Source organism: Synchiropus splendidus, chromosome 19 (assembly GCF_027744825.2).
Source record: "Synchiropus splendidus isolate RoL2022-P1 chromosome 19, RoL_Sspl_1.0, whole genome shotgun sequence".
NCBI lineage: Eukaryota > Metazoa > Chordata > Actinopteri > Syngnathiformes > Callionymidae > Synchiropus > Synchiropus splendidus.
Genome location: NC_071352.1, coordinates 9,852,617 through 9,875,873, shown reverse-complemented (window position 1 = coordinate 9,875,873; position 23,257 = coordinate 9,852,617). Strand labels below are relative to the sequence as shown.

At 41.2% G+C, this 23,257-nt stretch overlaps 2 protein-coding genes and 3 non-coding genes across 6 annotated transcripts; 1 reads left to right on the top strand and 4 right to left on the bottom strand.

Annotated features, from left to right (window-relative positions):
* Positions 1–920: 920 nt before the first annotated feature.
* On the bottom strand, positions 921–3,316 carry rps11 (ribosomal protein S11). Of its 2 annotated transcripts, XM_053851877.1 has the most exons (7): positions 3,251–3,316; positions 2,745–2,885; positions 2,576–2,651; positions 1,852–1,981; positions 1,493–1,616; positions 1,382–1,420; positions 921–1,045 (listed from the first exon to the last, which is right to left on the bottom strand). In XM_053851877.1, the coding sequence occupies exons 1-5, from the start codon at positions 3,263–3,265 to the stop codon at positions 1,493–1,495; spliced, it is 486 nt and encodes a 161-aa protein (XP_053707852.1). In that variant the 5' UTR covers positions 3,266–3,316; the 3' UTR covers positions 921–1,045; positions 1,382–1,420. The 2 variants fall into 2 exon arrangements, with proteins under 2 accessions (XP_053707852.1, XP_053707850.1); XM_053851875.1 differs by lacking the exon at positions 1,382–1,420.
* On the bottom strand, positions 1,113–1,195 carry LOC128751710 (small nucleolar RNA SNORD35). The gene has a single exon (XR_008413287.1). It is a non-coding gene; the product is annotated as a small nucleolar RNA SNORD35 (small nucleolar RNA).
* On the bottom strand, positions 1,681–1,760 carry LOC128751711 (small nucleolar RNA SNORD35). Its single transcript, XR_008413288.1, has one exon. It is a non-coding gene; the product is annotated as a small nucleolar RNA SNORD35 (small nucleolar RNA).
* Positions 2,152–2,235, bottom strand: LOC128751709 (small nucleolar RNA SNORD35). Its single transcript, XR_008413286.1, has one exon. It is a non-coding gene; the product is annotated as a small nucleolar RNA SNORD35 (small nucleolar RNA).
* A 1,129-nt stretch (positions 3,317–4,445) lies between the features above and the next one.
* On the top strand, positions 4,446–23,237 carry map3k14a (mitogen-activated protein kinase kinase kinase 14a). The gene is made up of 16 exons (XM_053852814.1): positions 4,446–4,510; positions 14,370–14,633; positions 14,702–14,783; positions 14,849–15,062; positions 15,137–15,514; positions 15,572–15,706; positions 15,772–15,901; positions 16,214–16,342; positions 18,851–18,955; positions 19,019–19,176; positions 19,465–19,615; positions 21,303–21,581; positions 21,652–21,752; positions 22,567–22,699; positions 22,762–22,862; positions 22,925–23,237. Exons 2-16 carry the CDS (start codon positions 14,384–14,386, stop codon positions 23,081–23,083), a joined length of 2,505 nt encoding a protein of 834 aa, XP_053708789.1. The 5' UTR covers positions 4,446–4,510; positions 14,370–14,383; the 3' UTR covers positions 23,084–23,237.
* Positions 23,238–23,257: the final 20 nt, after the last annotated feature.

The following is a 23,257-nucleotide window of genomic DNA, read 5'->3' as shown; positions in this document are numbered from 1 at the left end:
CATTTAGACGGCGTGAGCCACCGAGCAGCGTTTTGTCTGAGAGTTGGGGAAAATATGAGTCGAATAAATATGAGCTGAACCAACCTAGGACATAAAAACACAAACAAATAGGCGTCAGATTGCTGCTCATCCTCAACGCAAATGATTCAACTTTAGATATCTGTCGCCACCTATCGATCACTTCTCAACTGCAAAACTTTTTTTCTATTTTTTTTTATTTTTTTATTTATTCGACTGGACATTCACGCAAGGTTCACAAGTTGCAATCTTAAATGTATATTATTTATGAAAACGCCCTCTCCAGTCTGTCACCTGTAAAACCTTTGAAGCATCTGAGGACCGTTTGACATGTGAGAACAGAACAGTATTTGCAGTACTTAAACTGTATTAAAAACACCGAGCTCTTCCAAGATTAAGCTTGGTAGTAAAACACGCTAACCTTAAAATGTTTTTCAAAATGTTTGACCACTAGAGGGGGGCGTTGCCCCTTAAACCGTTGCCATGCCACTGAAGCAGATGTCGGCTCATTTTTTCACCACGGTTTTCCAATGTATTCATCAGCACAAAAATCTCATTTAGTTTCACATCTAGAGAGTGAAAATCAGGTGAGCAAAGTACGAGATGACTAATCGAAACCTTCCATTCGAAGTCTATGAATGCTGGTCTTCAGTTCCTCATTGCTGCAACCATTGTATTTTAGCATTAATTTTAACTGTCACATCATTCTGACACATGTGGCATTGTTGTCAGCTGGACTTTTTTGGGGTTCACATCCACTCTTCAGTGTATAACATTCAGACCAGAATGCAAAAAGGTTTATCTAAAGGGAACTAACAAATGATTACCGATCAACTCAAACAGAAGCTCTTGAATAGAGAACATCTTAAAAAAAACAAACAATAGAAAACAAGAGACTCAACTTTTAAACACATTTTTTTTATTTGACAGATGGGATGTCTTGGCTCCAACAGCCTTTGTCACTTTGAGGACGTCGACCCTCTGGGTTTTATTGAGGGGTGGGCACTCAGTCACGTCGCCAACATTTCTGTAGAGCCAAATGAATAGAATTAGGATTTGTGAACGGAAATAATCCAGTAAAATGGTCTAATAACAGAGCTGCATCAGCAAAGCCATAAGGCAGTGTCGTCAAAGCGCTGAGCTTGGAAGACCATCGTGAGAAAGAACATCACTTGCAGCAGTTTAATAGCTCACTGAAATGTATAAAAAAAATTAAAAAAAAAAACAGATGTAAAACACTGTTAAGGGAAATAGAACTATAAAAGCATAACTAGGAGCAGGCCACATGTCACTTTGTGACTAAGTTACTACACAAAGTACCAATGATATGGCATGTATCGAACAAAATTACAGCAACACTTACAATGCAAGTTTGTAGTCTTCTGCCACTTTAAAACAGGATCTACCCAGTTTATAGACAAGTCGAATAATAAATTACTAATCTCATGCTTTCACATCCTGGTCAGTCTCGCACCTAAAATTTCTGGAACTGCTTCTTGGCTCCAGCAGCCTTAGTCACTTTGAGGACGTTGAACCTCACGGTTTTGCTGAGGGGTCTGCACTCTCCCACCGTCACAATATCGCCGACTGAGACATCTCTGCAAAGGACAAAACACAGAATTAGACTCCTTATAACAACGGTCGACAGCGAAGGCCACCCACAGCGCTGCTTCAGTGAAGCCATTAGGCAGTGTCGTCAAAGATCAACTTGGAAGACCATCGTGAGAAAAACATCATTTGCAGCAATGTAAATTGACTAAGACGTTAATTTACATTGAGGGGAGGCTGTTTATAAAGAAACTGATGAAGGTAAATGGGTGAATCAGTGACTACCTGAAGCACGGGGACAGATGGACTGACAGGTTCTTGTGCCTCTTCTCAAAGCGGTTGTATTTGCGGATGTAATGCAGGTAGTCGCGCCTGATAACGATGGTCCTCTGCATCTTCATTTTGGTCACCACACCTGGAATATAGAGAGCTGGTTCAGTGTACCATCAATTTTACACAAATTACAAGCAAAGCTATGGATTCCTTGTTAAACATATACAGGCGTTTGCTTGGATTCCCTGTAAAATCAGTCGAGACTGTGGCACTAAGGAACATGCCCGTGCTAAGCTGAAGATAATGAGCATCTGCACTGCATCAGTGTTGCCATGAGGCATCGTCGTCAGAACCACTGAGGCTTGGAAGACCATCGTGAGAAAAACATCATTTGCAATGCAGAGACTGGAATCAAGAATGAAAACAAATGACCAGACTGAAACAGTTCACTCAACTTTAGCGAAATTATTTCATGCACTTTTGTGACGCAACTTCACCACCTGACCGACCACCCCTTTTTGTTTTAAGAGATGAATTTATAAATATTGAAGACTACAATTAATCACAAATACATTGGGGATTTTGTTTCTTCCACAACTCGAACTTATGTTCAAGAATTCCTTAAACTGCAAACAACTTCAACTTAAGTAATTAAGTCACATTGTATGGCATGTTTAGCATGTATGTTTAGGATGAACAGTATCTGCTTTTAAGTAAACCTTTCAGAAGCACTGACCAGAGAGGATACGACCACGAATGGAGACGTTTCCAGTGAAGGGGCATTTCTTGTCAATGTAAGTGCCTTCAATAGCCTGTAAACAACACAGGTTGGTCACTGTCACCCGGTACAGAAGAAGCAAAGACATGCAGATGACTTCTGGAACTTTGTTTCTTTGACATTGTACCTCTCTTGGGGTTTTAAAGCCAAGCCCGACACTTTTGTGGTAGCGGGGCAGCTTCTCCTTCGCCTCCTTCCCACCCTCCGGGACCAGAACACGCTTCTTGTTCTGGAAGATGGTGGGTTGTTTCTGGTAGGACCTCTCGGTCTGGGGGACAGAAAGAGAGTTAACGCCTGCGAGGATGCGCATCAAACGGGGAATGAGAACGACTTCCAAGTGAACAAGACAGAATTATTTACTGTTGTCAATAAAATCCAAAACGACAGCGCGTTCACCACTGCTCAGCATGATGCTAAGCTAAGTGCATTCAGGCGGCTAACGCTCCACCACGCACGAGGATGAACAGACACACTCTCGATTACAGATATTGGGAGCATACTTGGGTTTAAATTTTACTCAAATGTGTGGTAGACGGCAATCTGGATGACAATTGGGACATAGGGCATGTAAAAATGTTTCTAATACAGCATTATTGTCGAATTTAAGTCAATAGGCCGTTTTCCGGAACGTACTTGTGCATCCGCCATCTTTGCCAGCCGAGTCGTAAAGAGACCTGAGCATGCGCGTGGCGGTCTGAAGACGCGACGAAGCGGACGTGACGTCAAAACAAGGCGGGGCTTCAAAATGTTCTTCCTGCTTAAATTTCCGCTTCAATTTTGGATTCATTTGTGTTTTAAAAAGCCAACACAATGTTTGGCATTAATCTCACGTCTTATAGGTTTGAGGAACGCGGGTTTTAATAAAAAAAAGTGTGTCATCTTTGATCCATTTACAAGAAATAGAACAGAAATGTGATCGTAAAATTAAACTTGCTGCTTAAATGCATCATTAATTATTTTTCAATCGATGCGACTTTTTGTTTTCCTAGAGTATTAAAATCCTGAACACAAACTCCACTCAGGAGTTAACGTCATGGTGATCATAAATCACAGCGACAAACTAAAGTATTGTGCGCTTAACTCCTGATTTACTGTCTTTAAATCAGATAATTTATCACGAAATAAAATCAATATTATAAACAAAATAATGTGTAAAATCATCAGCCTAGTTATCGACAAGGTGAAAGTACGTTTGTTTCAAATGAAAATTGCATTTACGTTGAATAAAAATTCAATATTCAAGATGAACCACTAGAGGTCACTCAATTACTTCAAAATTCACTGAATTATTTGAGTTCAGTTGGTCCTCACTTCCGTTTCCTCCCAGTTCTCAATTATATTTTTGAAATATGTCGTATTAGTAGTAGAAGTTGGAAGCTGATCTCAAAGGAACTTTGAAGAACTAACACTAGAATCGTCTTTAATGGCACGTTAAACAGAGATTATAGTTTGGTTAGTTGTACAGATATGTTATATACTGTTGTGTTAGTTTATAGGTGACCGCCTTGGATCAAGTAGTTCACTTCTACCGAACTAATTTTGTGTCATTTAGGCATCGAGATAAATTCTCAATTGTCTTTTCCTAACAATTTTGTTTTATGAAATGGGACTGATCCAAAATTCAAAATACATGTCAAACAACACGCACATTATAACCGCGCAGTCGCACTCATAATCGATGTTGTATGAGCCATAAACGAACAACACATTAAAAGCACACCAATAATTCAAATGTACAGATTTCTGATTCAAGACGAACCACATACTCTTACAGCCTCCTGATAATATCCAATATTCAATCGCTGTCATTTTATTCTGAAGTTTACAACCGGAACCTAACTCCATTGTAGCTAGATTAATGCCACCAGCCTACGCCTACCTTCTGAAAGCTCCGTAAGTCTTCACTTTTTGTATGGTTTGCAATTGTTCTTTTGTCAATCGCATAGTGTGTCACGAATCATATCGATGTCAGCTCACACGCGAGCAGTTTTTGCGCGTCGTTCACCGCTTTTGTTAAAGAGCAGTTCGCTTTCTGTTTTGCGACATGGCGCGGCGAGCTGAGAAGGAAGTTATGATCGGACTCACTCCGCTGACAGCAACCGCTTTGTCCCTGGCTGAAAGAAAAATGCATATAATACGACAATTAAAAGAGGGTCGAGACAGTTTTTGTGATCTTCTGTCACTCGCCTCGTGGTTATTACATAGTTATTAACTTCATAACACTTACACACAAGCAGGGATTGTCATTGTACTGAGCTACAATGGCTGGGTAAAATATCGTATAACACAGATATTACTTCCACATGGCTTTATTTTACCATCATATTTATTTTAAGACATTATTACAAGGAACAAAAATGTTTGCTAGCTATAGTACAAAATGACAATTACACCAAGGTGTAACAAACAATCAGATTTATTGACACATCATTTTTTATTACTTTATTATTATAAGTATACTAGTTATTGAAATGCACGGTGTCAATTCATCAAGAATACCACACTACTTCCTTATTTATTTGACTGGCCTTTTACGTTGATGGAATTCCGTCAGTTTGTTTTTTTTTTTTTTTTTTTTTTGGCGCTATATAGTTGTGTTGATATTTATAACAAGCGTGTCTTGTATATTTTTACAGTATCCTCTGGTTATTTCTTTACGTGAAAGTCCTCAGTGGAGAGCCGTATTTCCAGCTTTAATAGCTGCCGTGTGAATGTCATGATCCATTCTGCACATATTAAGTGCCAGTTTCTCCCAGCTTGAGTGTGTTTCTGGGGTGGAAAACATCAAACTTACTGACTGTGGGAAGGGAGTTGGGATGATAACCATATGAGCTTGCAGAACCCAGAACAGAAATAAGGTTTTTAAGTTATCGCCACATCAATATCAGCCCAAACCGAACCCCAAATTAATTGTTTAACACTTCAGTTCAGAAAGTAAGCACGTTAATTTCCCACTAAAATGACCAAACTTTTTTGTCCCAAATCTTTTTTTTTTTTTTCAACTTGCTTTCTTCTTGCTGATGGACTACACATGGATCCTTGGCCTACAGTCAAACGTCTGGGCTGCATTCACAGCTAAGCACTGTTGGCCACGGTCCATTTTTAAATGAGAAACAACGATGTCTGTCTGAAAATCCTCCCCCACTCTTTCTACACCCAACAACTGTAGCCGAAATTGTTTTCAAAATAGAATGGATACTGGTAATATTCATTGTGTGAGTGAATATGTGTGTTAAATGATAAATAAAACACTCTTAGACACAACGTCACTCCAACCTCACATGGGTAAGTGTATATTCCTGTGAAGCCAACCGCAATAAATTCACAAAACTCTTGCTATTTGACACATTTCTCACGTTTTATATTGGTAACCATGTGCTGCTCCTAATGGATAATAATTTGACTGTAAAGTCTTATAGATTTACATCCTTATGTCGAAGGCGTTTACCTCCAAAGCAACCAAATTCATGACGCAGTGTCCAGGGAGGTTCTGCTTTCAGATAGAGTCATGTTTCACCTTAGATGATGTATTGTAGCAAAGATCACAGTCATAAATATAAAAGAAGAAGCAAGAATTACCACGATAAAGTCCATGCATTGCCTATCAAGTGTGGAACCTTTTCAGGCTGTTTACGAGAAAGACCACACTTTGATGGAAAGAGAAGCAGTTCAGATCGACTGAACTTTTTGGATGGTGTTATGACATTTGAATTTATTATTATAGCATTTATTAAGTGATAATGTTGCAGGCATTGAGGATGTGAAATCTGTACGAGCCAAAAACATCACATTTCAATGAATCCCTAATCTAAAGCCTTATCAAAAATTTAAAATCGCAACTCGTGACTAAAAAGTGGTTTATTTTAGACCATTTCATCACCAATTGGGTTTCCAATGCTTCACCTGACCATCATGACTGTTTCACAAGCATCACCAGCTACACAATTGTGTCTCATTCGCTACATTATCAAGCTTTTATTCTGACTTATTGATTGAGATATTATCTGTCATTCGGATTGCTTTAGTTTGACAGGTCCTGGGTTTGTTGTATCAGCAGATAGGAATGCAGGTCAAGCACTGCAGGGGTCACATGTACACAGACTTCTTTGTGTTTGAAGCAGCGCATCGTGAGGATTTCTATGTCAGGAGTTTGACAAGAGGAGGTTAGAGCCAAGGACCCTGGGTTGCATTACAACCCAGGACACAGGGTCTCTCTGGTTTGACTTCAGGTTGAATCTACTTTCACAGTGCTTACTAAAAGCTTTGGAATGTTATTAATCTGCGTGGGCGTGAGGCAGAGGTCAGCTGTATATAGCCACAGTGCGGAGGCAAAATTTGGACAGAAGACAAATGCAGTGTAAGTGAGTGGCGTTGAAGTCACTCACGCACTTTCTGTTTTGCCCCTTATATTGACACTTCTTAGTAATGGGAGTCATCATATTCTGAATGAAAAACCATCCTCTGATACAGCAGTACTCTGTTGAGGTTTCAATAATTGTTGTTGCAGATGAAAAAGAGATGAAGATAGATGTGCTTGAGCCCTACGTTTGGAATAGTTGTGTACATCTAAGAAATGCCTCAGTGTTGTGTGTCCAGAACTCTAATCAAACTTTATATCACCAATAGGAGCTTATATGCTCATGTACTTGATTCTTGTGGATAAAGTCTTCCTTCACTGGATCAGCTAAAATCCTTGGGTACTACGGATGGGCGATATGGACAAAAAAAGTTATCGCATATCCCGTCTCTGGTAGAACACGCTTTACTGCTCTGCCAGCTTTATTTAGGGGTTAAATTGAGCCGTCTGTCTGCTGTATGTCATGTCTGTCAACAGTTTACTTTAACTATGGACCAGTCTGGACACATTTTCTAGATGCCATTGAAGAAATATTAGAAATAATGTGAGTAAATGATCATTTACTCATATTCTATTTTGACAAACTGTCAGTCCTTCTCTTGTCTCTCTTGTGTGATGAAAAACCTTTTCACAATTCTCTCTCCTATGGTTGTTTTTCAATGCCTTATTGAAGATTTCACCAATACTTTTACTGCTTTAGAATTTGTTGATGGTCCCTAACTGATGCTGGGGTGTAGCATAAGTGCTGCCTGTGAGAGTGTGTCTGCGATCCGTGACGCCTCCGCCAATTCCGAAGCGGAGGTCCGTCCAATATCCAAGTATTTTCAGCAGGGTATTTCTCATAAAATAAACAGGGATCCAGAGACTCAGAGTCGACCAATGTCATTGTCAAAGGTTCCCTGTATTAAAAAAGTTTAAAACTACGATCATGAACCGAAGTCCACCACACTGTTCTCAACTGTCACACGCCGGTGTCAGCTGTCAAACGCTGCGTACTTGGACAGCGTGACGGCCCGTCACGGTCACATCATGTATGCAAGTCCAATGCAGCGCGTGTGCCGCTTGTTTATCGAATTTATCGTGAGATGCGGGAATTGTCATCGTGGAGATTATGTTTGGCGGTATATTGTGTACGATAAGTTATCGCTCATTCCTATTGGGTACCATGCGGAAAAACTCCTGACTAAGACTCTCACCCTTTGCAGGGAAACCAAATACAGTAAGTCATAATGGCCTTTCATTGATGGTTTTAAGAGGGGCGTCAGATGGATTTTCAGATGGGGTAAGCTGGAAGCTTCTGGATCTGAGCGTAGAACCTGTATATATGAGGTTAGTGAAATACAGGCGGAGGAACATTGTTGGAAACCCATGGAGAGCGGAGACACAAGCTATTACAATTGATTTTACTGTTCAAGTTTTGCAGTTGGTGGGCATTTGCGTAGGACTTTTGAAGGCGCTTGTCCGTAGTTGTGCTCAAGACACTGGGCATCGCTTTAATCCACAGAGCTAAGCAGTAGCTTTCTAGCTGGCTTGGTATGCCAGATATGCCAGGCGATGGACGGCCTGGTTACGTGACATGCTCTGGTTAAAATGGGCTGCAACCAGACATTTTCACTGAAACAATACAGAACAATGCACGCACAAAGGACAGAATTAAATAAGCTTTCATGGGACTATAGCGCCAAAATGCATTCTCAATGTTCAAAAACCACCTGAGACGAGGGATGGTGCTGTGGGGACCTCAGTTGGTGATGGGAGTCTGTACTCTGAGTCTTCGCTCTGCTTTCACCACAAACTCCTCACAACACAGTCAAACCCACTTTCAGTGCTTAAAGAGAAATAAATAGCAGACACTTGCAACAACTAGTCGACATAGTCAACTGTAACCGACTATTAAAGTAGTTTCCGACAGTTTCATGAGTCAAATATTCAATATGTCAATGGCTGGGGTAAAGTGAGATGTGGCATTTACCATTTACCACATTCCATAGGGGTGTAAGAAAATATTGATCCCCTCTAATATCGTGTTATGATGCGATAGTGCAGCAATATTTTTGAAGTGTCTCAATTCTTCATTGTGTGATATATTTAATACATAGATACTTGGATCTCCTGCTGCATTTGTGACAATGTGTGTTTAATACTACAGTTTTCTTTCTGTACGCCGGAGTTATTTTGCTGATCAAGGAAGCGATTCATTCCTCTGTTGGCCTGCAATATTTAACTGGACCGACTTCATAACAATAAACTCATTTTCATGCACGTAATATTGTACTGCATTTTCTGATTTGTTTCCCCTTATGGTGATGTTTTTACAATATATTGCGGAACTTACAGTATCATAATATATTGCAATGTATTGTGTCACCACTTCTGTTTCGGGATACGTATGGTATCACTAGACGCCTGCCAATACACAGCCAAATAAAATTCCAATATAAAGTTTGCAACATTTTACACTGTCTATTGTATAAGTGTTTTCAACAATTCATGTAGTTTTTGTTTTCTTTTTTTTAATTTACTATTTACAACATAACAATCAGATGTGGTGCTGACTCATCGTTGAGGTAGTCGGTGACTACTTGACAATAGTCCTACCTTGAAGCCCTAGTTGACAGCTTGGGTTGTGATTTCAACATTCAGATGGTGTTGTTTTTTGGCTAACTTCAAACTAGTGTTGAATTTCCTTGTTGGTCAACTTTGCTGTTGAAGCTCTTGTGGACCCCATAAAGTCCAGATTTGACACTTCAAGTCTCAGGAGTGTTCAAAAATATGAAGTGCATAGCCTGTACCGAAAGGTGATGGTGGTTTCCACCGTTTTTTAAAAGCATAGATGCATGAAAATCTCACTTAGTTAAACTCTAGAACTATGTCTAAAAGATGGTTCTCAACCCGTCAGACTGATTAGAAAGTGGCTTTGCATGGTCCTTTGAAGCCGATTTGTCTTTTGTTATCGAGTCACACGACTGGCTTGTCAGTGCTGTGCGCAGGCTGGGGGTGTTCTGGGGAAGTGGAGATGCATTTCCCATAAGTGAGCAGACTCCGCCCCTGTGCTCGCTGCAAGCCAAAGTGAGAGGAACTGAAGGGACTGAGTCAGTGCTCGAAGGACCAGGCAGCCCAGCACGCCTTTTATTTTCTTAAATGTAGACGGCCGGTCTCTCAGAGCGGACTCAGGACAGATAGAAGCCCAGCTTGTCGGTATGTCCCCACAACATAAAAAATTATTTTTATTGTTTTTTTTTTCCTCCCTGCTTCCTTTCCACCTAAATTCATGTTATGCTTCAGAGTGGAGTAACAATTTAAATTGCTTTGTTCACAGTGCGCTTTATAAACATATGAGGTATCAGGGATCCTAACTGTGAATCAGTTCCAGTCTCTGCTACTTTTAGTATTAGCCATGATTGCAAACATTCCTTGAGCTTTGGCGCCCACGCAATGATATCCAACATCTCTCCGGACTAATCCTGCCAAGAATACTTCAATGCACACATGATGTCCAAAAGAAGAGTGATATTATAAAGGGGAAGCATATTTCTTTCGGCTCCTATTTAATAGGTGAAAAAGGACACAATGAAAGGGCTTTTTTTCTGCTGCATGTTTTGTGGCTTTGCAGTGGCTGGCAGGCTGCATCTGGAGGGGTTGGTCGATAGTTGACTTCCTCTGAACGAAACAACAGTTGCAACTGTCAAAACACGGCTGGTTTTGAATTTCCTCTATCAAGGTCTCACTGCAAGCTCTCAGTTATCGCTCAGGTTTCACGAGAGAGCGGCACAGAACTTGAAATGAGAAGAGATAAGATGTAGATAAGATTCAAGTTACACTAACAGAACAAAGGTCGGCATTATTGATAACAGGTTCTGTTAGTGATCAGTATTTGATATTTGTCAACACGAAATGTCATTTGTATTTATTGACTCCTCGTGCAGTGAAGGCCTGCAAAGTTGAGATAAATGTTTGCTGCATGTCTATATCACACGTCACTGCATTTATATACGGTTATTTATAAGCTTTGATGTCTTTTCCTTCTTTACTGCCTGAGCGTTTTGTTGTTGTAAGAAACCTCACAGATGAGTTCAGAAACATGCTCAACAGAACAAAATCGAAAACACAAGTTTAATATTGGAGGCATACTTTTATTTTCAAACCGGATTCAAACAAGGAGTGCTGCGTAGCTGCCATCGCGCATTAGCATGTTGTGCTAACTAGGGCTGGGTGGCGCCAAAATGATCACAAGATTTTTTTTTCTTATCGTTCTATCTCTATTCTTGTTTTTTTTATTCTTTTTTAATGCCAGCATTTCAATTCTTTAAACATTATTAACGTATTAGCACATTAAGCAAACAACAAAGCACATTTAATTCAAAGATCACAGTTTCAATACATGATAACTAACAATCTCCACGCAACAAACGTGCAAAATACTCTTTGAAAAGAAAGCAAATAAAATGACAAAAATTGCGGCAGAAAAATAATAACAATAGAATAAAACTGTAATTACGTAAGAATAATCTCCACTCGCGCAGATGGAGTGTTGACAACAGGTTAGCTTGTCAACACTCAACACTACATGCTAAATAGAGAATGCACAGGCTATATTTTGGAATGTCCCGAGAACGCAGTGACATCTTTGTCACGGAGGAGGGTTGTACCCAAGTAGATTGGCGAGTCTTTGCTTGAAAAACAGGGCGACGATGTTAGGTTGAAATGGTTGAAATGTTAGGTTAAGACCTTCAAACCTGGGTCGTACTCGCGGGTAGAACTATGGTGAAATTAGTTGGATTTCGATAACTTAAACCAACTGCAGCACCTTTTCCTTGTGCTTGCTGGCTCTCGATCACTGATACGATTCAGCCCAGAAATGTATTTGACAGAAGGTGCATCCTGAAATTTCACATTTACTTATGAAGGTAATCTAATATAATCTAAGATGTGTTGTGTATCTTTATTGAATAATATCGTCCTGGCACACACTGAATCAGGGAGAACCAGCAAGTTTTCTCTTTATTATTATCAATGTTTGCTATTTCGGTTGTTTTCAAAGACATTTAAATGTATATTTAATTCAAACATATACATCAGGCCTAGACATTACAAGTAAATAGCGAATACAGTGAAACATGAACAAGGTCGTTGTTAGGTTAAAAGTGTCGTGAAAAATTGTCATTGTTGTGGTCAGAAAAGTGCATTCAAATGAATGCAAACACATGCCTTCATTTCTTCAGAAGTTACTCATACAATACATCACTGCGGAATCATTTACATCAAGCCCCGACGAATGAGAGCATATCATATCAGATTTCCCAATAATTCAAAAGAATACGCAAATATTATTGGCATGTTAGGTGCAGAGATGGCATCTGAAATCTTCCAGGCTTGTCTGGCCGGTGGGAGACAGATGACGTCCGCGAGTATGTAAGGATTACATGTCAGCTGTGGTCTGGCAACCGCCTGGTATCCCACAGTCCGGCCGCAAAGTGGAATGAGCCGCCACAAACTTGAGCCCTAATACGCTGCTTGGATAAATAATGATCGAGTGGCTGAGACGTCTAAATGGTTAAAGAAATGAAGGTCACAATGTGTTCAGCCTTTTATCTGAGTCATGCTTTTCTCTCATCTCCTCACAAGAGGCAGCCTTTTAGCATGTCTTTTTTACATTGTGTTTGAATAGAACAGCCTTCATTCCAATAGAATGTTGGTCCGTTGCATCACCACAAAGTGGGTCCCTCTTTCCTTAAATGTTTTTCACTTAAAATAAACTACAACTCAGGGTTCAGATTTGGGCATCCAAATTTTCATTCATCCACCCAACTTCAGTGCGACTTAAATGATTTGCTACGATGAGTAACCCCTCCCCCCCAAACCCCCCCCCCCCCCCCCCCCCAACATTTCACGAACTGTATCTCACCACTCCATTTTGAAATTGTTCTCCGTTGGCTTCCTGTGCGATCGAATCAATTTTACATGACATAAACGAAACGGTTGCCGTGGATAACGTGTCAAACTTAAGGCTTGGGGTCCAAAATCAGCCCAGAAAGTCATTTTATGGGGCCGCAGGTGCTGTATAGATTAAAATAAAATTTTCAAAATGACTATCCACCAACAGAGCATGTCAACATCATGACCAAGAACAAATAGGGATCAAGCTTTCCACTTCGACAGGTTAGCATGTGGAGGCTATAAAAGTCGCAGATTTATTTAGAAAATTCTCAAAAATTGACACAGATTAAAGTGAAGTGAATGAAAGACAGGAAAGTGGATGGAAGTTTGTGCGTCAAGAAGAAAACCAGACTTCCTGTGTTGTGAGTGAAGGACAATGTTGCAAAACAAACCGCATGCTAAAGTCAGCCGTCAGTGATATTGATATTAAACAAAAGAAAATGTGAACTTTCATCAGCATACGACTTGATCTGTGTTTGTGGGGTTCAGTTCGGACACCCCTGCTTTATTTTCTCTCGTAGCTCTTTGCCACCCAAGGGGCAAGACTTTGTTGAGCACCTCGCGAGAAATTTTCTGATGCTTGCTAAGTGTCATATTTTTTTTTCTTTTTATGTGTATGAATCTTCTTGCCTAAATAAAACTCTGAACTGTAAGAAAACAAGTTGGGGAATTCTGGCTAAACGTTTCTGATAGTCCCTTTGACTGTGACATGTGAAACCTCCAACAAAATCAAAGCATTATTATTGTAAAAGCCATTGATTTACTTCCCATTTACACTATAAGATTTCGACAAATTCCTTTCAGTTTCGTACCAACAATAACAACCTCGTCTCTCATTCTTGAGGTGTGAAAAGTTACATTCACGCTTGTGTAATTTAGGGACCCCGTCGCTTGCTTGTAGTCTCACACACTCATGTAGTGACCACTCATTGCTACATTTGTTGCTCCGGCAACCGTACCACTGTGAAAGCAACAAACTAAAGTCAGCTGTAATGTATGATTTGCACAGCCAGTCAGGAGATGTCTCTGAGTCAAAATGGCCTCCCAGCTAAAGACAAATAAACACAACCTTGGCAACTACGATTCATTCTGGAGCTTGTTTTGAATATGTTTTTAAATACTATTTTTAGTACTATTACTATTTAATACTATTTAAATAGTATTAATTGTTGGCTCTGCGTTCATATCAATAATGCTTTTATTTTAGTTCTTTGTTTTCTATTTTATTATTATTATTGTTTGGTTTTTTTTGTTTGTTTTTTTGTTGTTGTTTTTTTCTTTAACAAAAATCACTTTTGTCGCTGCTTCCCTGAGAGAACGTGTCAAACCCATTGCCTGTGGGCCAAATTCAGCCACATATTACTTCATAATACCACAAATTAAAAATAAAAGAAAATGTATTCTTAAATTCTAGTATATTTTTTTTCAAATTTCTTCATGAATCCTTTTGGTTGCCAGATCCTGAAGGCGAGATGGAAGTGAGGCAGAGGATTCTCAACTCCACCGCGCCCTTCTCTGGGTCGTCCAAGGCTGAACTGAAGGGCTCGTTCCCAGAATGCTCATCCAGCACGGACACCACGGATGTGGAGGCAAAGGAGCGTGGCTGCAAGGCAATTGTACCATGCCTGAACCCCTTATTCAGCAAGCTACTGTCACATGGGACTGCTGAGCAAGTTGGGGAGAAGCCTCTGAAGACCTCCACCTTCATCGCTCAGGCTGAATGTAATACCGGATTTGTTTAACCGTCAGTTAGGTTCTGAGAGTTCTAAGCATTGTGCTCTCCTTCTCAGGTGAAACCCAGGACTCTCAAGAGTTTAGTCCCTCCTGTCTCAAGCGCTCCTACGTGCCCTCCCCTAACTGTTTCACCATCAGGTACGACTTCAGTAACACCACATCTAGTATCTGGTTGACAGAGATTGACCGACATTTTCACTTAGTTCCCCATCAGAGCACAACAACGTGGCATGTCCAATCCCAGCCAACGACCAGGAACTGAGCACTGAGTTGCCCCAAGTGGTGACCCCCCAGAAGAAAACCAGGAAGAGACAAAAACGGAAGTTGAGGAAAAAAACAGTGAGGAAGAATCGCGAGCAAGCACAGAGACGACGGCAGCCTTCTGGTGTCCCTGAGCAAGAGAGCGGAAGATTCCTGGTTAGAAAAACGTTATTCTTATTCTTAAACTTCATCATCACAATAATTCATTCATGCTCTCTTGCTTTATAAAGGAAGTGTCATCTGACAGCAGCAGGGGCGAGATCAGCACCTCTTACTGCAGCAGCATCGAGAGCTCAGAGGAGAAGACTCATGGGCTTCTTCCCACGATCATCTACAACAGAAGGTCCAGCTGCTCTCCCATCGGCTGGCGTGGTCCTTCCTTCTGTGCTCCGTCCAGTGTCCACTCCTTTGAGAACGACAGCGACTCCCTCAGCAGCGTGGGCGACTGCTCTCTGGCTTTAGCCGGCCTCCGGGGCAGTGTCAGCCAAGGGGACCGCTGCTACGCCGGACCCTTCTTCCAGAAGGTGGCGAGCGAAGCCAGGGAGGGGAGCGAAGAGCTCTGGTCGTCGGGTTCGACTTGCAACGAGGGAATCATCTTCTACAATGAAGTAGGTTTTTATTTTTGGTTCCTCTGGGAATTTGTTCTCTAACACAAATCTCTGCAGAAACTCAGTGTTGTGGATTCGGAGTACAAAGTCGGCTGCGAGTTTGTCCTGTCGAAGTTAATCAAGGGAGGCTCCTATGGTGACGTACACTGTGCCAAGGATCTAAACACTGGCTTTGACTTCGCCGTGAAGAAGGTAACAATCGGCCTCTGAATGGAAAGTGATTTATTTGTAATGGCTGACACTCTCTTTCCTGCTAGATTGCCATGAGTAGGTTCATCAGTGAGGAGGTGGGTGCGTGGAGCGCCGTCAGATCTCCCCATGTGTTGGAACTCTTTGGAGTGGTCCGAGAAGGTGCCAATATTTTCCTCCTGATGGACCGCAAAGCCGGTAAGTTGCCGGTGTTATAGTCCCAAGCGGCTGGAAGTGGCCTTCTAAAACCGGGAGGCTGTTAGGAATTAGCACAGTTCGTGCTACAAGACCATAATCGGGTCCAGGAGTCCCAGATGTCGGTGGGTGGTTCCACAGCACTCCCAATGACTGTTGATTTTCCTTCAAGTGCCGTGTTCCAAGTTCTACCAAACATCTGGGGTGGCAGCGAACAACGGTTTTACATTTGAAACAGACCACAGCAGCAGAGTCGTTGAGTTTGATGGTTGTTTTGGTTAGTTTGTCCTGGTCTGACCGTCTTTGTTACATCAGGCTCTCTAGGACAGCTCATCACGCAGCGTGGGCGGCTGCCAGAAGACTTGAGTCTCCACTACATGGGCCAAGTCCTGACTGCGCTGGAGTACTTGGTGAAGAAACGAGTGGCACATCTGGATATCAAAGGTAATCACTGACTTGTCCGCCTTTCATCATCCTACTGCTGCCAAATACTATCTGTCATTGTTATGCGTTATGTTACGTGTTACTCATAAATGTTTTATGGCATTGGAGAGCTTTAATTTGGTCATTCTGCTTTAGATGTGAATTGAAGTTGCAATATATTTTAGGGTATTAATGCAAAACATGTTTTTTTGTCTTGTTTGTTTTGGTTAGTGATGGACCGGTGAGGCTTCGTGAAACAGTGTCCTCATGTTCAGAGCCCACTAGATGGCACTCTCTGCTCTAAAATCTTTGGATTTGACCAAGCAATTCAGAGAAGCCTCACATCATTTTGAAACCTCGACTGTCACCTCCTGTGCTCTGAAAAGGAGGGCGCTGTTTCATGAAGCCCCATCTGCCTGCGGTTTTGTTTGCTTGTTGTTGGGTGTTTTTTTTTTTTTCTGCACAAGTACAACTGTATTTGTCCAGTGTCCCCTTTATCAAGTTTTTTTAAGGCACGGCATACTTGGAAATTGGATTGGATTTTAATTTTAAAATTGGATTTTATGATTTATATGGAGAGTGTTTGGACAAAATGAAACCGTGTTTGATCGAGCAAAATATTTTAAGCATCATACAGTTTTTCTCCCTCCCTTTTCTCTCCTTGCTTTAGAGTACTTACGTCACTAAATTGAAGTTAAGTTTAAGACTTTATCTTTTGCTCTTACAGCTCGACAGCACCCTACAACAACCACAGTATCTAATGTGGCCCCTAACTGCCCACCATTGCCACTGATGAATAGACTGTTTAGCTATTGCTACTTTACTGAACAGACCTGTCCTGGTTAAAAACACACCTGAAACACATCCACAAAGTTGTTGCTACGTGTTTTCTTTCGCACGAGCCGTAGAGTTTTGATATGATTCACTGCGTAGCGGCATGTATTCAGGTGAAAGCAACTGGAAAGACCTACAAAGTTTCCACAGCTTTAATAGTTAAACTGTTTTCATTTCCTGTTGAGTTGCATTCCAAATGTGTAAGTCCATATTTAGATTTGTAGTGGCCAGACGTCCTGACATGTACAGAGTAATAAGATACACATTTATTTAAATTTCTTGTGAGCTTCATATCTATGACAAATAAGTTGAGTAATTTACAGCAAAATAGTTTCACTCTGACTATTTTCATTTCCTGTTTTTACCGTCACTGACTTAATTGTAACAGAAATACAACGCATAACACAGCCACTTTCAAGTCCTGTCAGAGCCTCTGTTTCTGTAAAATATGAAAACATATTTCTGGATTTCTACATTTTCCGACGTTTATCTATTTATTTTTCATCTGCGCAAGACCAGAATGCATTGCATTTTTAAATTATTTTCGGTTTCAATTGTTTATCCGTCATTCAAAAGTATTTTTTGCTTCAAATAGAGGGGTGGAAATATATTTGTTTGTGTGTCAGAAGGTGTGACTGCATTACACAGTCACAAACATCTGACTAATTTCATGAAGTTTCGATATGTTCGTTCTCAACATTGTCGGTATCAAATTAAATAATAGTAATAAATAAAACACCACATTGTCAAATTAATATTTTGTAGTCCTGCCATTGGCACAGTAGAGTGCAATTTCAGTGTACATAAGGAAACAATATATTTTGTAAAGGTGACCTAAGATTTTACCACACAAAAGTCAGGGCTGTAAGTTTCAGTCGTGTGATCAGTAGCTGGTATTTAGTCGTAATATTGTCTGTTATATGCTGTCACATAAAATGTTTGGGAACATTCACTGGTGGTAATTTCGCGAACACCCCGACTTCTCAGGTCAGATATGAGTGTGGTGTACTCATCCTGGTCATGGAGATGACTGTAAAGACCAAAACCTCTGTGTTGTTTAGCATCACATTTTCGAGCCATGCAAAGTTCACCCCGGTGTGGATGTGTCGCCTTCACTTTCAATTGTTGAAGTCATGAATAGAGAGCCTCGACTGCAGAACGTTCACATCGCAAGTTGGAAAAGCAGCTGCTGCTTCGAAGACAAATGTCATGGACCGCCGTTAACTGACGTGAAACTAGACAGCCACAGCAGGGCCGGGGAAATTCCCGGAGTGACTCACTCGCCGAGGAGCAACGCGCATGAGCGCGGAGAACAGGAAAGAAAGAGACGGGAGGGAGGGCAGGGGCGGGGGGATGGGACGAGAGCAGGAAGTTGTTTGTGATAGGACACATGTGCAAGGACGGCCAGAAAGAAAAGACTTGAGTGTTCGCTATAAACTCTCCCCCTGGTGTCCGTCATGTGCATCTTCAGCATCTGTTCTCCAGGCCTCTAGTTTATTCCACTGCTTGTCTGGTGTTGGCATCATTAAAAGCGCAAAACTACTTCCTCTTTGATCTAGTTCCTAATGGATTGTCTTCATAGCGACCAAGTTTTGAGGTCCTGTTGTGGAAACACTCAATTCATGGACAGATGAACAAGTTAACTGAATAGTTCGAAGGATAAACATGTTTCTTCTTCTGCTCTGTGTCCCTCAGCTGACAACGTGTTGCTGTCAGAAGATGGTAAAAACAGCTTCCTGTGTGACTTTGGACACGCGGAGAGACTGGACAACAAGGGGATGAGCTTGAGTGGCTTAAAAGGTAAAACCGAGCCAGCACTTGTTGCTTCCTGCAAGTTGTAGTAATGTTTCAAATTGGATGCAGATCTGAAGGGAACAGAAAGCCACATGGCTCCTGAGGTGGTCAAAGAAGAACCCAGAGGGGCCAAAGCAGATGTGTGGAGCAGCTGCTGTATGTTACTTCACATGCTGAATGGATGTCAGCCGTGGACTCGCTACTACACCTGCAGACTTTTCCTCAAGGTGTGTATGGCTGGGATCTTTCCAACCATAGACAAAGGTGGTGGAGGAGAGATAGGAAGTCGAGACTGTGTTTGCGATGACACACACAGTTAGAGTTGAGTCATCTAATCATTGGAAAAAGGGTGTGATATGTTTTGTTGCCAGGAAAGCTGCATGACCTGGACGTACTTTTTGTGATAGCCCTGGGTCTCAATGTGAGAGCCGCATGTTGAACGGCCTGATGTGTCACAGGTCAACATTTGACAGCTCAGAGCGAGTCATATGTGAGTGGTTTGGTAACATTTTCAGATCGCTGATGATCCTCCGCCACTGCAAGAGATTCCGGCGGCCTGCAGCCACCTGACGGCTGAGCTCATCACGGCCGGCCTCCAGAAGGATCCAGTGGAGAGAGCTTCAGCTGCGGAAATGAAAGTGAAAGCTGCAAGGGCGCTGAAAGAAGGTACACAAATCGGAGACAGGCAACATAATTCTGTACATTTCATCAGACCCACAGCTGTTACATCAAAGCAGATCCCGATCAAGTTTATACTTTAAAATAAGGAAGTGTTTATTGACCTGCGAGTGGAATTAAAACATCAGAAATTCTCACGTTCCTCTCCTGTTAAGAGCCAATTTAGTGCTGGTGAAACTTTTGTAAACGCCACCATTTCATCTGAATCCAAGATTTAAATTCAATTTTATTTTGATGAAAAAGGCATCATAAATATGGAACCCCATCCCCATCATAATAAGTCATTTTAAAATATGTATGATTGTATTCATGTGTAGTCGTAGGATGGCGCAAGGACATTCAAATTATTTTCACTCAAACATATTGACACTTCTGTCTTCATCTTTCATTTTCACCAACAGCTTTTCTGGTCTGGTTATAAGCTATCAGTGAACTAATTGTTAGATAAATATTTCTAGATAAAGCCGCTACATGGGGTTGAAGTGGCAAAAATAACAACTAAAAACTGTGTTTAATCCCATGTTTGAAGCTGTTGAATTGAAGCCGGCTGCCGATTTGCTTGGTTGTCCACAGTCATTCAAGCGGAAAAGACTGAAAATGTGGCTGCATTTCTGAGGCCATAGAGAGTCTAAACAGAGGAAATACTTCAGAGTTTGGCCAAACAAGCATGACAACAGGAAGCTGCTCTCTGCAGGGAGATATTGGGCCGTGCTTTTCATGCAACAGAGAGACCTCAGAAAACAGACTTCACCAAACTGTTTATTCTATTGATTTATTTTGTGGTTACAAATATAATCTGAAAATTCAGTTGGTCATTCTAATGTACAAAAAGACAGGTATTATGAGACACATGAAAGTTGCACTCAGTAAAATGTCTCTGAAAGCAGGATTTTTTGGTGGGTTTGAAGTTGGATTTTATCTCACAAGTTTGGCTCCATATTGCTAAATATTATAGTCCATGCAGTTGACGAAGAAAATTGACAAAATCTGAATAAGGGATTAATTTTATTTATTTATACTCCCCGCTTGGTGAATGCCAAACACTAAAGCTAAGTTCAGACCATTCAAATTCTATAGGAATATACCTATTTAATCGCCCAGCATCAATGCGGTCGACACACCAGTGTCAAACAAATGGATCAAAATGGCTGCTTCTGACCCAGGTATTTCGGCTAAATCAGGTCAAGTCCTCACCACTTCCTGTTTGTGCAGAACCTGAGCAAACTGCAAACACTGCGTCACAACATCTTCCTTTCTGTAGTTTCCAACTGAATATCTGAAGTGCTTCCGCTGCAGCTCTTTCCCGCCACTTGACCACCATTTTGTTTTTGTTCTTGCTGACCTTTTAACTGCTCCTTTAAACTGTTCTTGCCTCAACATATTGTTTTTCTTAATCAACCCCTGACTTTTTTTCAGTTTCAGCTCAGTTCAGGTTGAAGCCATGTTCGTCTTCCCCATCTATGTTTGAGCCCATCCTCTTAGAACAGTTTCACACAGTCATTTCAGTTTCAGCTGTTGTTTTCATGACAAATAGAAAGGCTCCTCAACTGGGGCCCTGAGGGACCTCCTGAGTGAAACTGAAAAAACATTAATGTGTAATAACAAATTCCAGTTTCCATTTTTTATGTTGACTTTGCTCACAAAATCTATGGATGGCCGTTGCTTTGTGTTGCAGTTGGTGGAGTCACCAGTCCAGTGAGAGGAGCGTACATGCCCCCGCTGTCCATCAACACCAAGCCTCCTGACAGCCAGCAGCACACAGGCTCCTCCGAGCTGAACCAAGGCGTGCAGCAGCTGCTGAGAAAATTAAAAGAGCTGGATGTTGAGGATGACCCGGAGACCGATCGGAAACAGTCCAAGAAAGGGACGCGTGGCGACCTGCTGGACACGGTCTTCGAGCCAGTCCCCAGTGTCACCACCGTGCCTGAGCTGGAGCTTCGTAAACTGGAGAGAGGTGCGACTTCCTCCCTCTCACGCTCCTTTTGGACCTTTGTTTTGAACGAGTTGTTCGTGTTTGTGCGCAGACTTCTGCCTGAGCAGTCTGTCTCAGCTTCACTCCGCCGAGCAGCTGCTGTCCTGCCTCACCAGTGACCACTATTCCAGTCGAGAGCCATGGGACAAAAAGGTGACCTCGACAATGATTTGTAACTCATTTGAAGTGGAGGACTTATTTGGGGAGTTTAACTCCAGTGGATTAATACACGAGAATTTGTTGGGATCAAAGCATTAGCACTAGCAATAATGTGTAGTGTAATACTGATGTAAAACTAATAATAATAGCATTATAATAGACCAATGTGGTATTTAAAATCAAAAACCTTTTGTTGTTAGTTTATTAAAGCTTCAATGTTTGAAAGCATTAGCATTATCTATAATATGTAGTTTAAAATGGCAATAAAAATATAATACAAATGTTTGTATCATGATCCTAATATAAAATTAATATATTGAGATGTATATGAAATCAAAAATCTGTTATCGCTAGTTTAATACTGCTTCATCGCATTGGCACTGGCAATAGCAATAATATGTAGTGTAATGCTGATATAAGCCAAATAATATTAAATCATAATACAAAAAAATGTAAGGTAACTATAATATAAAGCTACTACCGATAATAATATAGCAACTATAGAGCTAGCTATATTGTGCAATGTAATATTGATATAAAAGTTTATTTAAAAAATAAATATACAATAATTTGTTGTGTAATACTGAGTATAACAGTAATAACAAGATTACAATACAATGTTATTTTAAAAAAAAGCTTGTTTCAAAGCAATAGCTTTAGCATTAGCAATAATGTGCAGCACAGTACTGATAAAACTAGTTATATTATAATGCATATTGACTTATAACACATATAAGACTCAGCATTTCAGCCATCAGAATTGTCTCTCATTTAAAATGGCGTTTTAAAACGCCATTTTGTCCGGCAGGACTCTGGCCGTTGGTCGCTGTGCCCAGGAGACAACTTCAGCTCAGGCGTTTGCTCCTACAACAGTCAGCCAGACGGGCCAGAATTCAGCGTGGACCTGCTGGGTCAAGCCCAAAAACCCTTCTGTTTGGAAGGTAAGTTGACCAATATTTTTCTCGTGTTCCATAACTCCACCTGTTTATTCCCCCTGCATCAGGCGTGGACATCTCGATCACGGATTTCAACAGAACCACCATCTTAATCCGAGAAACCCGTCGTGTGAAAGTGGGCCACGTTGCTTCTGGGATTAGTGATCAGGTGAGACTTAAGCACTTGACCTATCAAAACCACACAAGCTGAGTCGTCGCTGTCCTCTTCAGATCTCCGAGAGGGTCTTCACTTTAAAGACCCAGCACGGCCAGGAGGTCGCACATGACGAGGAGGTGCAAGAATCCGGACTGAAGCTGTGCTGCGTTCCTGCTCCGGACTGCGCCAACTGGAGGTGGAGAATCAGAGATGGAGTTCTGGAAACACGATAGAGCCACCTGCTCGTACCGCCACGTTAATAGACAGCTCTTCTTATGAAGTCTTACAAAAAATTAAGGTCTTTCAATCACTCCCAAAATGTTTGTCACAAAATTGTCTCAGCACAGTTTGTGTTTTTGTCATGTTCATGCCTTCATTAAACAATTTGGTGACCTTGTGTCTTGTTT

Coding starts and splice junctions, on each gene's coding strand:
- rps11 (XM_053851877.1), bottom strand. Junction 2,652..2,744: donor GCTTTAAAACCCCAAGAGAG/GTACAATGTCAA, acceptor TGTTGTTTACAG/GCTATTGAAGGCACTTACAT. Junction 1,982..2,575: donor TCGTGGTCGTATCCTCTCTG/GTCAGTGCTTCT, acceptor TCTATATTCCAG/GTGTGGTGACCAAAATGAAG.
- map3k14a (XM_053852814.1), top strand. CDS start 14,384: ATGGAAGTGAGGCAGAGGATTCTCAACTCCACCGCGCCCTTCTCTGGG. Junction 15,707..15,771: donor TTGACTTCGCCGTGAAGAAG/GTAACAATCGGC, acceptor CTTTCCTGCTAG/ATTGCCATGAGTAGGTTCAT. Junction 21,582..21,651: donor GCTTCGTAAACTGGAGAGAG/GTGCGACTTCCT, acceptor GTTTGTGCGCAG/ACTTCTGCCTGAGCAGTCTG.